Raw genomic sequence first — 14,515 nt, forward strand, 5'->3', positions numbered from 1 at the left:
CATTGTAGCTTGTAGTTTCTCCCATCTTTCAACATTCTTCTCTCCCTCTTGTAGATCATTAATGAAAGTGTTTTCTAAGATTGTTGTGATCATCACATGTTGTGGGCTTTCACAGCATTTCATGTGGGTTCCCACTGGATCCATACCTAAGAGTGATATCTAGCCCTTATTTTCATTTATGGACTTATTTCTCAGGAGGTAGTAGTCAAAAAGAAAGTAAATCACCTATGAAATTCATTATGAAAGTGAAATTCAGGGAGTGTAAATAAGAGAATGATATATAGCAACTCTTTGCATGTAAAACCTTCATCAGAACGCTACAAATAGCCATTAGAGGCCAAGAAAGTTATTGGTTTGAGAGAACATTGAATTTGAGGAAAAAAATTCAGATCCTCTGTTTAAAGAGAAGATGAACATGTATACTTTTTTTTTCCCCAAGGCAGGTCTCTTTCATGTTACATGCATCTTCCTCCTGTATTGGTAGGAGGGAGGAACATGAGCATCATCCCATTAGACAACATAGAAAACCAATTCAGTTCTCCTAGCGAGACGCTTTGTGTAAGTCAGAGCAGACATCACTGTGGCCATTTGGAAAGATACTTGTAAAAGACTACATTAAACAATGTATTTGAAAGAATATTCAGAAGGGTTGAAATGCTGCTATTAGGATAAACCTAGGCCATTCTGTAAAGACCAGGTGAGGTAAGTAGATTCCCGTGGGGATATATATCCTTAATAGACAACTTAAAGTATTCTAAATGGCCTCAAGCTGACAAATATTCTGACAACTGACTTAGATCAGTGTGTTTCTCATAACAGGTAGTCTGAAATGTAAAGTGTAGATTTTACATGTTATCTCTATTGAATTTATTAATATATGACAGTTCCGAACTTTAAATGCCAGTATCTACAAAAGTAAAGTTCAGTAACAATTTGATTTGGGGTTACTGAAATGACTGTGTATGTTTGTCATTACAGTACTTCTCCTACCAACCAAACAAATCAAGTAATCAGTTCAGTATTTAAAAAAATAAGATCCCAACTGCCATTGTAGGGACATTAGATTCACCTTTTAAGGGAACTAATCAATTAAAAAAGACAATAAAAGTGCTAAAAAATCATCAGTTTTTATTGTTAAATGATTGTATGGTAATTATGTGGATGAAGAATTTTGGGACAAATAAAACTGCTCATGTAAGCAAAAGGAACCCTGAGGAGACACTGGTGCTATGCGTGAGGACTGGAGATTGTCTGTATCCAGCAAGCTTTGTCAGGCAGCCAAGAGGTCAATTTTGGCTAAAACCAAAACAAAGACAATTAAAACTCTAATTGAAAATGTATTGTTTTAGCTGCTTTCAGTATCAATGTGCAGCCCTTTAGGAGTTGAATGGGGATGAAGGAATCAGGACAGCTGGTCATTTGGAAGGAAGCATTTGTACCAACAGTATTTTTCCAGAACAGGAGTCTTACTTTGCATCAGCTTTGCAAAAATGGTCTGTATTTAGAGGTGAACAAAGTTTGGAATGGCCTGAGGAACCTGTGTTGAACTGAGATGCTCAGGAGTGAACTCACAGAGTCCCCTCAAGAAACATGACAGAAAGTGTGAAGGAAAAATTTTGGTTTATGCAGCTTTAGCAGCCCTGGCTTCTCCATCTTCCACCAGCTTTTCCTGTTTGCTGCAGAGTGTTGAACTGTAGTCCTAATCCCATGGTGCAAGTGTGGAATGGGGATGACTGCTCCACGCAGTTGCTGACCTTTCCTGAATCTGTGCCTGGAATGGCCGCCAAGGGATTTCTTAGTGCTGCAGAAAGTAGTGGTTGTGTTGGTTTTTATACATTTGTGCTTGTCACTATTTCACTCAATAAGTGAGGACCTGTTTTTCTTGCTAAAACTTTGGATGACTCTCACACTTAAAAGAGAGAAAGGCCAGCATGAGGCACAGGGCCAGTGGGTTCCCACCTGTGTCTCTATACAGCATGTTCAAGGAGATCATGTATCGTGAGGGAAATTACCAGAGTGATTAGGGTGGTTGGAGGCAGATTACCAAGGTGATGGAGAAGCTGAAAGTATTGGTGCTGTGTGAGCCAACCATCTGAATATCTTAATGGGGTTTTTTTAAGAACTTTGCAAGCCCTGCAAGTAGTTAATCATGAGCAGCTAGTGCTGGCTACCTTTGCCAGTAATCCCTGTGCACTGGGGCAAGCCACAGGGCTGTGATACCAGATAAGTGTCATTAACTTCCCCTACGCTTTTAGGAATGTAGGAAGTATACAAGGGAGAGTAATAAAACTAATCAAACTTCCTGGCTTGGTGAAAATATTATTATGAGTGCTTCTCGTGGTGTATGGTGCATCTCTGCCTCCATGTCTTTAATTGGTATGTGAGGAGTTCATCTACTTTGCTGCCTCTTCAATAACATGCTTGTTTAGTTGATCTAAATTCATATCAATTTCCATTTTTCAATTAAGAGTTGTTTAATTTGGCCCTTTCTGTAATGGAGTGTTTTCATTACCCTTTATCTATGGCCTGTTTTTAGTTCATGTGCTAGAAATTTATTTACAAGTTAATTCCTAGAGCTACAAACAGAGGGGCTGGGTGATGAGCAAGAGCAGGGGCCCAGGCAAGCCTTCCCAAAGAGGCTACTGTCTGAAAGCCTAACACTGCATACTTTTGGACAGAGGAAGAAAATGTGGCAGGAAACAAGAAGGAAAATGGAGGGCTGGGAACATCTCTTCATCTTATGATGAAGCGGGGACTCTCCTGCTTGTTGCTAGGCTGTGCACATTACTTGCTCAGCTTGTGGGATTTATCCTGCTACAGCTGGGGCTGTAGGTTCAGTTTAAAAGATGTTTTGGAGTGCAGAGATGGAGGTACAGAGTTATGAATATTTTGTTTGCCCAGGTACCACTTTATCCCTCTGTGTTCAGTCCCTGAGTTGCTTCAGGCAGTGACCAATTTTCTTAATGGGACAAAAAATCAAATAACCCCAAACTTGCTTGTCCTTGTCTTCTGGTCTGTTCCTAGCAAGGTATTTATGGCTGTCAGAATGTAAGAGTCAATGTGATTTTGGTGTGTTCCTCCACAGTACTAGGAGGGAAATGGGGCTTTGCAGTGACAGCTCCTTCCTTGTTCTCTTCATGGTTTGGAGACACCACCACTGAGGGTCAGAAACCTTCAAGTGCTGAGGCTCTTAAGCTCCCTGCAAGAGGAAAGACAGGCAGCCAACAAAAAATTTGGTAGTGCACTGCTGTGGAATGCCTTGGCAGAGACTTTTCCCATCATGGCTCATCATGGAATGAGGAATGGTTCTACAGGCTTAATACCAGGCTCTGACTACTTTTTCTGGCATTTATCCCCCTATTTTATTAACAACAGTAGGTTAAGGGTAATACTTCTCTGAGTTAGCTCAAGCACTGAGGTTCTTCGATCACTTAACGCTTTTCTGGAAATGTTATCCTAAATGCCTGTGCTGGGAACACTTACATTCACTTCTTCAACTTCCTTTTTATTTCTTCTGATACCACTGCAGTTTTTCCACAACTGATTTTTTTAGAAAATATTTGGGCAGCCCCTCAGGTTCAATAGTTAATTCACCCCAGCCTTAGGGTGCCTGGCAGAGGGAACAACTAACGGCTGTGTGTTCAGGTTTTCCTTTAATGACCCTTTATAATAAAGTTTTCCTCCTTTTCTGACTTTGGATAGAGATTTTTTTAGCAGTTCAATAGTAGCACAGGCACTTCAGAGACACAGTTAATTTACTCTTCCCACTATCTCTTAATGGATCTATTTTTCTTTATAGTATTTATCTTTAATAGAACTCAACAAGTTCTGGCTTCTGTGGCAGTATAAACCTCCTCTGCCTTTTCATTGCCCTTCTTTGTGGATGTTCTGCTAGCCACATTTTGCATGGATCTGTGCGGTGTTGAGAAGTCTAGTCCTCAACAGACTAGATGAACAGACATACAGATAACCCTGATCTCTGCATGCGTGAGGCTGGCATGTTCTTGTGTGGAGCAGAAAAGAGGAACTAAGTTGGAGAACCAAACTTGCTGCAATATCTTACAGCAAAGGTGGCTTTCAGGGACCACTTCATCAGAGACTGTGAGAAAGCATTACATGTTCTTCTGTGCTCTGAGTGGCATTGCCCTGGGAGTGGCAAGAGATGTCCAGTTTAGGACCTGCCTTTTGTGAGAAGCACAGTTTGCTCCCTACTTTCTTTCAGTGGGTTTTTGTTAGGTTCCCAACTGTCTGAGCTGAGGCAGAGCTGAAACTTTGGCTGCTAGTTACTAGAGCTTTTGTGTGGTGGTCAGGGGACAGCCCGCTGTTCTGGCCTGCTCTTTGACTCTGGTGGTCCTCCTTCTTCCACAGATTCAAGCTTTTCTTCACCGGGTGAAAGAGGTTGAGTGATTAGATATCTCTTATTGCATGAGGCGAGGAACTGCAAACACTGTCATTACCATTTATCTCCCTAAGGGAAAATCATAAAGGACTGCAACTTTCTCCTTTTGGTGCTCAATTCCAGGCTGATGCATGGAAAATTATTACAACATGTCACAATGTTTCACAATATGTAAGCTTCTGTAGATATCTTTCAGCTAATGCTTCAATGGACCAAGAGTTCTCATGCACTCGTGAGCCTGTGCTGTAGCCCTCAGGAGGGACTTTGCAAGCTGTCCCCATGCACACAGGGATGGGCTTGAGCCTTACCTTGGGAAATGGCAGGCACCAGGTAGTGCTGCAAACACCTTCTCCTGCTGGTGAACAGCCCGTGTCTCCGACATTATTTTCTGGAGAAGGCCAGAGCATACCTTTGCCCTTTGCTCTGTGTGTACTGTTACAGGAAAGTACAATAGTCAGCTGCTTCTGGCATGCAAGAAGCAGCTCCAGAGCACAGGCAGCACTCCCCATCCTCTGAGGAAGACTGGCATCCCAAGCTCTGATTTTGGTGCTCACTGAAAGGCATCATGAAAGGGATATGACACTTCCCCTCTGACTGTCCTGACTCACCTTGCTCTAACATGAAGGTGATAATACAGTGTGTCCCTGCATGTTCACAGAGTTCATATGGATGTTTATGAAGACTTATGCTAAGGTTTCCTCTGCCAGAGGACTTGCAGAGCAATGTTAGAGAAAATGAGGCAAGATGAAATTTTACAGTCAGGATAGCATCTTGATTAATGGAGCCAGGCACTGTGAGCACCCAAGGGATGGATGTGCAGTATCACCCTTTGTGACAATGACAAATGTTTCCCTGGATTTGTGTGGACTAGGATGATGGGCACACTGTTGCCAGCTTTCCTGTGACTATCTGCACCCACAACCCTGATGTTTTTTCTGGTTTTCAATCAGTATTTTAGGAAAAGAGGAATTTGTGAGTTTATCTGCCATGGCCCAGCATCTGGCAGCCTATATGGAGCTGTAGCTCCAGCAAAGCTGTTGGTCAGCTGGCATTATGGTCTGGCCATGGTGAAGTCAACATCTCAGTGATGGATTTGCAGTGCAGATGTATTGCACAGATCAAGCGTGTGCTGAACCACCATACCTACCATGCACATTGTGTGCACATTTGTTTTTCTTTTGCAGGGCTGGTGGCATAGTAATAGCATGCACTTTTTTTTGCTTTTTGCTGTATTAAGCCCATATTCAATGCATGCCCTGTTCTAGTTTAGCTTAGGGGAAACCCAAGCTTGGATGAATACTCATGTATTTGCTTGGGAGGGAAAAGTACTGTCTCACAGACCATCATAGTATGCCTGGTTGGACCTGTTAGCTGAATGGGTCCCACATGACTCCAGCTATTATCAGGAAGGCTCTTGCCATGCTGTGTATGGGAATTGCTATTTCTAATGTGAGCTCAGAAAGCTCTTTCCCAGTGTTTAGTAAGAGGAGGGATGATGAGTACTGTGATCAGCCATGCAGCCCATGTGCAACTTTTACTGCTCTCATTTCACTTCATACTCACTTTACACCAGCCATAGAAAGTGATGTCACCATAAACAGTGCCAATAATTTTGACATTACATTTGAAAAGACAGCCATAAACCATTTCCAGGCTTTCACATGTGGTACAGTCTCCACCAGCAGCCTGCGGACAGGAAGTTTTCCTGCGAGAGCACTACAGGGGAGGGATTTGGGGAAGCCCCAGGATCTGGTCAGACCTTACACTCTATGGCAATTCATTATAAAGCCTAACGACCTGTGAGTGCAGATGGGAACATGCTCCAAGGAAGATATGAGGCTGTTCTTTGCAGTGCTCACATGCTCAGATTGGACCCAGCCAAGGCCACCATCTCTGTCCCATATGAGTGTGTGGATATTGCTATTTTTTCAGAGAAGCTTTTCATTTTGTCTTTCATTGTAGAGTCTTGTACTGGAAAGGAAAAAGGTAGAAAGTGAGATGTGTAGTTGTCACGAGGAACTGAGTGCTGAGATGGCAGCAGGGCCACAGGTGTGGAGGTGAGTTGGAAGTGTTCTCTGGTCTGCAGCTGGACCCATCAAAGGGCTTCAACTTTGGCTGAAGCAACAGGTATGGTGTGCTGCTGGGCATGATTTTAGAAGCAGCATTCTACTGTGAGGGGGATAGCAGGTCCAACTACATTTTTCAAACCCAGGAGAGGAGAAACCAGTGTGCAGGCAGAAGTGTGAAAAGCTTGCACTGAGAATCAGAGCTTTTCTGTGCCAATGCTTTGCTGTTGTGTACAGTGAAGTGACAGGACCAGTCCAGAGCAGCATGGTGGGGAAAGGGACATAAGCAACTACAGGGTGTTGGTGTAGATGTCCGGACATTTCCCACAGCAGTAAATGCCACAAAACTAAGAGATCTGGTGGATAAGCATGAGAAATTCAGCTTCTGCACGCTTCAGCCCAAGATGACTGGATCCCTGGGAGGAAAGCATGGTGCTGGACAGACATGAATATGTTGGGTCATAAAGTTGTCAGCACCATCACATCAGGTAGGACCATAAGAGCAGATTATTAGCCGAGGCAGTATCACAAAAGTCCGGAAAACTCCCTGGACTGGCAGGACAAGGTTTCTCTGCTGTGTCCTTACTTGAAGGACTCAGTATCAGAAACGGCTTCTTTGCAGGGACCATACAGAGCGACAGTTCAGCTCTCTGAAGCCGAAGGCTTGTGCCAGGGAATTGCGCGAAATCGCAGAACGTACGCCTGTTAGTCCGTGGGTGGGGCAGATGGTATCCACGTTGCTGCTGGGGGACTTTTGCCCCTTGCTTTAGTTGCTGGTTTGCCAAAAGCCGTGTGCGGCTGCTCCCTGCAGCCTGGCAAAGACATGTGCTGATGGGGCGCGTGCTGGTGTGTCTGTGGCGGGGTGTCCGTGCATGTGTGGACGCGCATTTGCTTATGGCCATCTAGTGGGCATTTCAGCGTGCACTGCTTTGGGCTGGGACCATCTTGTGCTCCATAAGGCTTGTCACTTGAAAGACCCCTGCTGAAATGCTGTGTTAAAGTATATGAGATTTGATGAAGCAAAAATTCCCCATTATCTAGCCTGGAATTTTTCTTATAGGAGGCGAAGAATGCTTGGGCAGGGGAAAAAACCAAACAAACAAAAAAACACAACAAAACCCCCAACACTTTTTTATTAGAAAGACAAAAAAGGCCGCTACCAATTCTCCTGCCTGTGTACCCAGGATTGGACAGTAGCAGCCAAGAAAATTAGTGTAACCAGTGAAAACTTTAGGTTGAAACAACACAGAAACAATACACAGTAACACCCTAAATGCCTTAAAATAGCCATTTGCTAATTCAGAATCCTGGCTCATGGCCAACCTCAGGGAGATTTCTCTCCTTAGCAGGCAATGTTTCAGGACCTGATTAGGTAAACAAACTAACTAACATGATGAATATGGATAATAAGGATACATTGAGTCTCATGTCCCTTTGCAAAATGAAAGAGCCCTGCTACTACAGTTCATTCTTCTGCATCATCCATAATCTGAAGAAGTATCAGTTATCATTTGTGATTCAGAGGAGGAAACTGGCAAGAATAACCTTGCCAGTCTTGACTCTGAAGCACTGCAACCCTGCGGTCAAGCACAAAGTGCCTCAACTTTCACTGCTTTAGGCAGTGGGCACTGAAGGTGAGAATTAGATGATGATTAAGATTAGAAATACCCGCCATTTATAAGGCTTTGCAATACTGCTGATTTTGGTAATGGGGGCCTCAAAAGAATAGGCATATGGAACAAAGATCCAGGAGATGACACTGACGGTGCTGGCATTTGCTGCTATTTTGGTTCATAGGCTGTAGCTGCTCTTGGAGGGGACACCATCAGTGTGATGTGTCCAGTGGGGTTAGAGTGTGTGTTGCTCAGCTCTGGCCAAATGACAGGGCTGCACTTGTGGAGCCTCAGGAGCAGCCCAGGAGAGGGCTTTGGGCACCTAAAAAGCAAGCATGTATGCATGAGCTGAGCTTTAGATGCTAATGTGTCTGGTGGGTAGTGAGACAAACCTGTCCTCTTTACTCTGTTGTCCATTTTTTGAGGGTAGGTTCCTGGAACAAGCTCCACATGTTTCACAGAGGGTGCTTGTGTGACAATAAAAAGCTGTAAATCACCTTAAGATTTAGCACATTGGTCCAAAAGACACCTGTGTGCGTCAGATCCTGATAGCTTTGCACGAACATCTGACGTGCTTCAGTCTAAAATTAATCAGGGGTTTTCACCACTGCTCATGAAGTGTGGAAGCACAAACACAGTCTTTTCACCATACCCTGGGCTGTGCAATGGAGAACCAGATGAAAGCAAGTGAGAAGGAAGGTGTATCATATACAGCCACGTCAGTAAAGTATTTCACAAAGCTGAGCCAATCCATGTGATGGGAAGGGGCAAGAGGAAAAGTGGACAAACCTAAACATTGCTTGAAGCAGACTGAATTTTACAGAGCTGGAGGAAGTGGAGTGTAGATATCTCTGAGCAAAGATAACAAGCAGCCAAAGAAGATACAGAATACCAAAATCACATGTAAAGGTAAGGGTGAAACCATCTCCAGGAAAAGTGAGGTGCCAATAATAAATAGCTGCATATCTGAAAGTTGTGCCTGATGAACCAACACAGCCAAAAATACCCCAGAATTACTAAAATTGTTGTGTAATTCAACTCAGAATCAAGGCATGGGAAAATTTTGCTAACACATCAAGAAAAGTGAAGAAAGCAGTCAGATCTTCTCCCAGAAGAAAGCGCTGCTGATGGGCCATCTGAATGGGGACAAAATCCTGAGAACATGCCTGTCCTGGGTTCAGCTACAGCAGTCATTTTTCCCCTTCTTAGCAGCTGGTGCAGTGCTGTGTTTTTGACTTTCAGCCTGGGAACAATGCTGATAACACCGATGTTTTTAGTTGTTGCTCAGTAATGTTTACTCTGACCAAGGACTTTCTCAAGTCTCATGCTCTGCCAGGGAGGAAGGGAAGCTGGGAGGAAGCAGAGACAGGACACCTGACCCAAACTGGCCAAAGGGGTATTCCATACCACAGCACTTCATGCCCAGTATATAAACTGGGGGGAGTTACCTGGAAGGCCCAGATCGCTGCTCGGGTCGGGCTGGGTATCGGTCGGCGGGTGGTGAGCAATTGTATCCTCTCCCCTTGTTGTTTCCCTTATCATTATTACTGGTAGCAGTAGTGGTTTGTATTATACCTTAGTTACTGGAGTGCTGTTATCTCAACCCGTGGGAGTTGCCTTCCTCTGATTCTCCTCCCCAACCCTCCAGGAGCGGGGGGAGGTAGAAGGGGGGGAGCGAGCAAGCGGCTGTGTGGTTCTGAGTTGCCGGCTGGGCTTAAACCACGACAATGTCACAGGGAATCGTTCTCCTGATCTGAAATGGCATGGGGGCTGCCAGGGCTCTGGCGGAGCTATTCTCTCCATGCTCCTCAGGATGGGCTTGTGGCAGAGGTGCTGGGCTGGCGTCTGATCCTAGCAACATTCAGTATTGAGTACCACTGGTTTCACTTGACTTCATGCACGAGATGAAGAAGTGTCTCCTGGTGTCAAAGCAAGATGGTCAGTCCTCCCAGTTTCTGTTCTTCTAGAAGTTCTGGGATTTTAAACTTTCCTTTTTCCTGGTAAAAAACATGAGGAAATTCCCATTGAATGACACACACACAAAAAAAAATTGTTTGGGAAATCTCAGAATTATCCTCCTGAAGTGTTGATGTAATTCTGATTTTCCTATGTGGCTTTAAAGCATAGATTTTGCATGTCTTAGGTGGCCAAGATTAAAATACAGATTTCCAAAGAAAGCCATAGGTAATTTTGATTACACTTCCACTGGCCAGATGCATTTTCTCCTGTGTGATTGAATCAGCATTTTTCAATAGAGAATTTTCCACTGGCTCTAGTCAAAACTGGTCTGCCAGCTGGCAAAGCTGCCTCTGGCTCCAGCATTTGCATGGCCCTGCGATGGGAAAGGGGATGCTCCAGGGCAGCAGGTTTAGTGGCAGTAGGCCGCACTGGGGCAGGCTGAGACCTGGCCAGGGAGAAGAGCAGGAGAGTGTGAGGTGTAGGGGTAGAAGCTTGGGGCAAAAGGGCAGGAGGGAGGGCAAAGGGAGAAGTGGTAAAAGCATCAGTGAAGAGGCACCTGAATAAAAAAAGGTTTGAAGAGAGGTTAAAAAGCTGCCCACTTGGAAAAACCTGTTACTGGCTGAGGTTCCAAGTGTGGCAACTGGTGAGAAAAGTAGCTGTGCAGAGCTGAGCCCTGCAAGCCACACTGGGTACAGGGAAAGGTGTCACTGCAGCCCCAAACCAAGGCAGATTTGCAGGTGCTGGCCCTTGGGTTGTACAGGAATTTCTCACTGAAACCAAGGGAGGCAAGAGAGAAGCTCTGTGGTGAGGGACCTAAATTGTACTGGTTTATCCAGGGCAGAACAGGATCCCTCTCCTTGCCCCGGTGGGTCAAGCTGCCCCCTTGCATTATGGAGGTGTCTGGGGCAGCTGGCCTACTGCCCTGGTCTGGTGGGTCAGGGGTTTGCTGAGGTTGGAGAGGGAGTGAGCCAGTCCCCTCCAGCTCTGCCCTCTGGAGCCTGGGAGTGGAGGAACGTGTGGTCTGGAGTGAGAGGATGATGAGTGCCAGCATCCTGCTGGCTGCCGACCAAGCAAACCCATGTGTCACACAGGCATGGAGGAGCAGGTGGAGAGAGGAAGCTCTGCACTCGTGAAGGTCCTTACTCAGGCCCCTGTGGATTGGTAGCCATTCATGGTTACATCTCTGCAGTATCAAAGTGTAAATCAGACTGTTTATCATGCAGAGGAGGTGACATGTGGTGCAGCAGCCTGGCTGTAAAATCCCCTCTAACACATACAGAGTGTCTTCTGCTGGGAGAAGCTGGGATCACAGCCACTGGGACCACCACCCTATCTACCCCAAACAGCTCCCTGCGGGGCCAGGCCAACCAGGCTCTCAGGAATGGCCAATGCTGGCTGTCACCAGTGCTAGCAAGTCACCCACCTGCCCTGCAGCAATGTTGCCATGAGGCTTCCGTGCTGGGCAGTTCCCCTCTGCAAGCTTCCCTTGCCAGCCGGACATTACTCCACTGCATCAGCCTCACGGTCCCCAGAGCAGAGCTGGGGTCTGCTCCAGCGCTCCCCACCGCAGCCTGAGCTCCCCCATGGCTATGGGCGGTGGGGACAAGAGAGGGTTAAGCTGTCAGCTCTGTAACGTTAAACAGGTGTCAAAGGCACCTCCATATATCTGCAGATTGAAATCAAATTCTTTGCAGTATAAAAAGATAAATTACCCAGGCGATTCCCGCCTCGTCCCACTCATCAGCCCAGCGCCAGACGGCAAGCAATTTTTTTTTTTAATGTGCTAACGACCTAATCAAGCAATCAAGTTGGAGAAGATTGCGGAGTGACCCCGAGCATCCATCTGCCAGTGAGCCCCCGCCATCCATTCCCATTCTGCCCTGTGCTTTCCGGGAAAGGCAGGGAGGAAAAAAACAGAAAAGGAAAAAAAAAAAAAGAAATTTCCTAAACAAATTAACACCCAATTTTCTGAGAGTCTAATTAGTTAAATGAGGAGGTGTTTGGGGTGTCCGTGGGGAAGGAGGGGCTGCCTCTCCGAGAGGGGCCTGGTAACTCCGTGGCATTAATTAGCGCAGGTCAATGGTGTGGTTCCCTGGGGACCAGCTGCTTTAATTTCCCGTGATATTTCAGTGCCTGAGGCCCATCGATTCAAACTGAAATTAACTTATTTTTCAATCAGGCCTGGGCTGCCCCTGGGGCTGACTCTTCCTTTGCCTCCTTCTGAATAGACCTCGAGCAATTTTTCATCTAAAGCTGATGCCTCTGCTCGGCAGGGAGGGAGGGGAGCCGGGGAGGGAGGAGGGCAAGGGAGACAAGAGGAATGGAAATCAGAGAGAGAGCGCTAATAGATTTCTGCGAGCATCCCCCCCGCCATCGCCGCCCGCCTCTGCTCGCTGCCCCCCAGGTCACAGCTCAGAGATTATTCTGCCAATTTTCTGAGAAGACGACGGGCTTTTCAAACTGGGAATTCAGGGCAAAGCGCACAGATCAGCTTTCCCCTTCTCCCGCCTCTCCTGAGCGTTCACTGCATCCCAGCCCTCCCTGCAGGCACCACTGCCCGCAGCCCTGCGCCGCAGCTCAGACACCCAGTAAATAATGGTAGAAAATCCCAGGCACGAGAGCCAAAAACCGCTAGAAAAAGATACCAAATTACATCCTGCAGAGAGGGATGAGACCTGCAAGGGAGGGAGGGAGGGAGGGAGGGAGAGATACCCAGTGGCTGCTGCATGGGGGAAGAGCTCACAGTGCTTTTGGGATAAGCATACATGAGTCTGCCTTCACCCTGCTGCACAGGCACGCGTGTGTTCCCATGCAGGAAGGGGACTGACATACCTTCTCCCTCCAGAAACCAATGTCCCTTCTTGTTGCCTGCCCCAGGTTTGGTTCCAGAACCGCCGGGCCAAATGGCGGAAGAGGGAGAAGTGCTGGGGCAGGAGCAGCGTGATGGCTGAGTATGGGCTGTACGGTGCCATGGTGCGTCACTCCATCCCACTGCCCGAGTCCATCCTCAAGTCTGCCAAGGATGGCATCATGGAGTCCTGCGCCCCTTGGCTCCTGGGTAAGAAAGCAGCCGCCTTTGTGGGGGATTGTGAGTGGGTTCAGAAAAAGCTGGGGGTGCAAGGAAGAAATTGGAGCCATGTCAAAAACAAAGATGGAGGGTGGTGGGGTGAAGTCCCCCCACTCTCCTGCCCTCCAACCCCACAACAGCCCTCGTCAATAAGGTCTGAACACTCATCCCAAATCCCTGCTGGTCTTGAAACCTGACCTGCAAGATCTGGCTCAGGCAGGAATTTGCCCTCCATGCTCAGGCTGGCGTTAGCCTTTGACTCCCATGTCATGAGCATCCCTTGTGCCCAGCCCTGGAGCAGGGCCTCAAACCCTTGGCCAAGGCAGGCCATCTCGATCTGATTCCCCTTGCCCCATGAAGCCGTGTTGGGTGCCAGGACCCCCAGATGCACTCTCCTTGCCCCAGGTCCCAAGGGGAACACAGTGCTGCCTCCTCCTGCTCTCTGCGCCTGGGGAAGCTGCATTTCTGCCTTGTTTTTCTGTGCAGACACGGAGGTAGCAGCTCCCCCCTCTTGCTCTTTGCTTGCCTCTTTCTGACCTTTCAGGCTGGTTCTGCTACAAAACTAGTGTCTGACATCTTGAATACGGGCTGTCTTGTCCTTCTATCTGTGGGAAACTGAGAGAGGCAGAGGAGTGGGCTGTGTGAGGAGCAGGTTGATACAGGACCATGGGCGATCTCCCTCCCCAGCCTCAGTGAAGCTCAGGCAACTGTGCTGCTGTGTGAGACCTTCATTCCCATGTGGGGACAAGTTAGCTTTAGGTTCACAGATAGAAATGAAGGGGAGAGTAATTACAGACCTTTGGGGGCAGCTCCGAGGCCATGGATATTGCTGGCAACCCCAGCAGGCAGCTGCCTTGCCTGGGCTGCCCCTAACTGCTGCGTGAAGTGAGGGTTTCTGCTTTTCCTTAATTCTGGCCTCTCTTTATCTTTGCTGTTTTCAGTTCAAGATGGCTTTCCCATGCCCAGGCGCTTTTCTAAACCCGAATACCAACAATTCTTTTTAGGGATGCACAAAAAGTCTCTGGAGGCAGCAGCTGAGGCGGGGAGGAAGACAGAGGTGGAGCGCCAGGCCCTGCCCAAGCTTGACAAGGGTGACAAGGAAGAGAGGGGCCCGGATCCCAAAACCACCATTTCCCAGGAGGAACTGAGAGAAAACAGCATTGCCGCCCTCAGGGCCAAAGCTCAGGAGCACAGCACCAAAGTCCTGGGGACCATCGCTGGGGACACCCCAGCCCTGGGCAGGAAGCCGGAGACAGGGGAGGAGGCAGCAGCGGCAGAGGATGAGAGACAGATGGAGAAGCTGAACTCGTCGCAGAAGGAGGAGAAGCAGATCTAGGGGTGGGGAAGAGGCGGTGGAAGCCAGTGCTGAGAGACACTGTGTCCTCAGGGGGCCGCATTCCCCCTCAGACTG

At 47.3% G+C, this 14,515-nt stretch overlaps 1 protein-coding gene across 1 annotated transcript; it reads left to right on the forward strand.

Annotated features, from left to right (window-relative positions):
- The first annotated feature begins 12,917 nt into the window (after nucleotides 1-12,917).
- Nucleotides 12,918-14,489, forward strand: LOC104401640 (visual system homeobox 2-like). The gene is made up of 2 exons (XM_010009292.1): nucleotides 12,918-13,095; nucleotides 14,109-14,489. The coding sequence occupies exons 1-2, from the start codon at nucleotides 12,981-12,983 to the stop codon at nucleotides 14,438-14,440; spliced, it is 447 nt and encodes a 148-aa protein (XP_010007594.1). The 5' UTR covers nucleotides 12,918-12,980; the 3' UTR covers nucleotides 14,441-14,489.
- Nucleotides 14,490-14,515: the final 26 nt, after the last annotated feature.

Source organism: Nestor notabilis, unplaced genomic scaffold (assembly GCF_000696875.1).
Source record: "Nestor notabilis isolate BGI_N333 unplaced genomic scaffold, ASM69687v1 scaffold33332, whole genome shotgun sequence".
In the NCBI taxonomy this organism is placed as follows: domain Eukaryota; kingdom Metazoa; phylum Chordata; class Aves; order Psittaciformes; family Psittacidae; genus Nestor; species Nestor notabilis.

What these genes read in the sequence shown, in the direction of transcription:
- LOC104401640 (XM_010009292.1), top strand. Translation starts at nt 12,981, where the DNA reads ATGGCTGAGTATGGGCTGTACGGTGCCATGGTGCGTCACTCCATCCCA. An exon ending in CTGCGCCCCTTGGCTCCTGG is followed by an intron (nt 13,096 to 14,108) that starts GTAAGAAAGCAG and finishes AATTCTTTTTAG; the next exon opens with GGATGCACAAAAAGTCTCTG.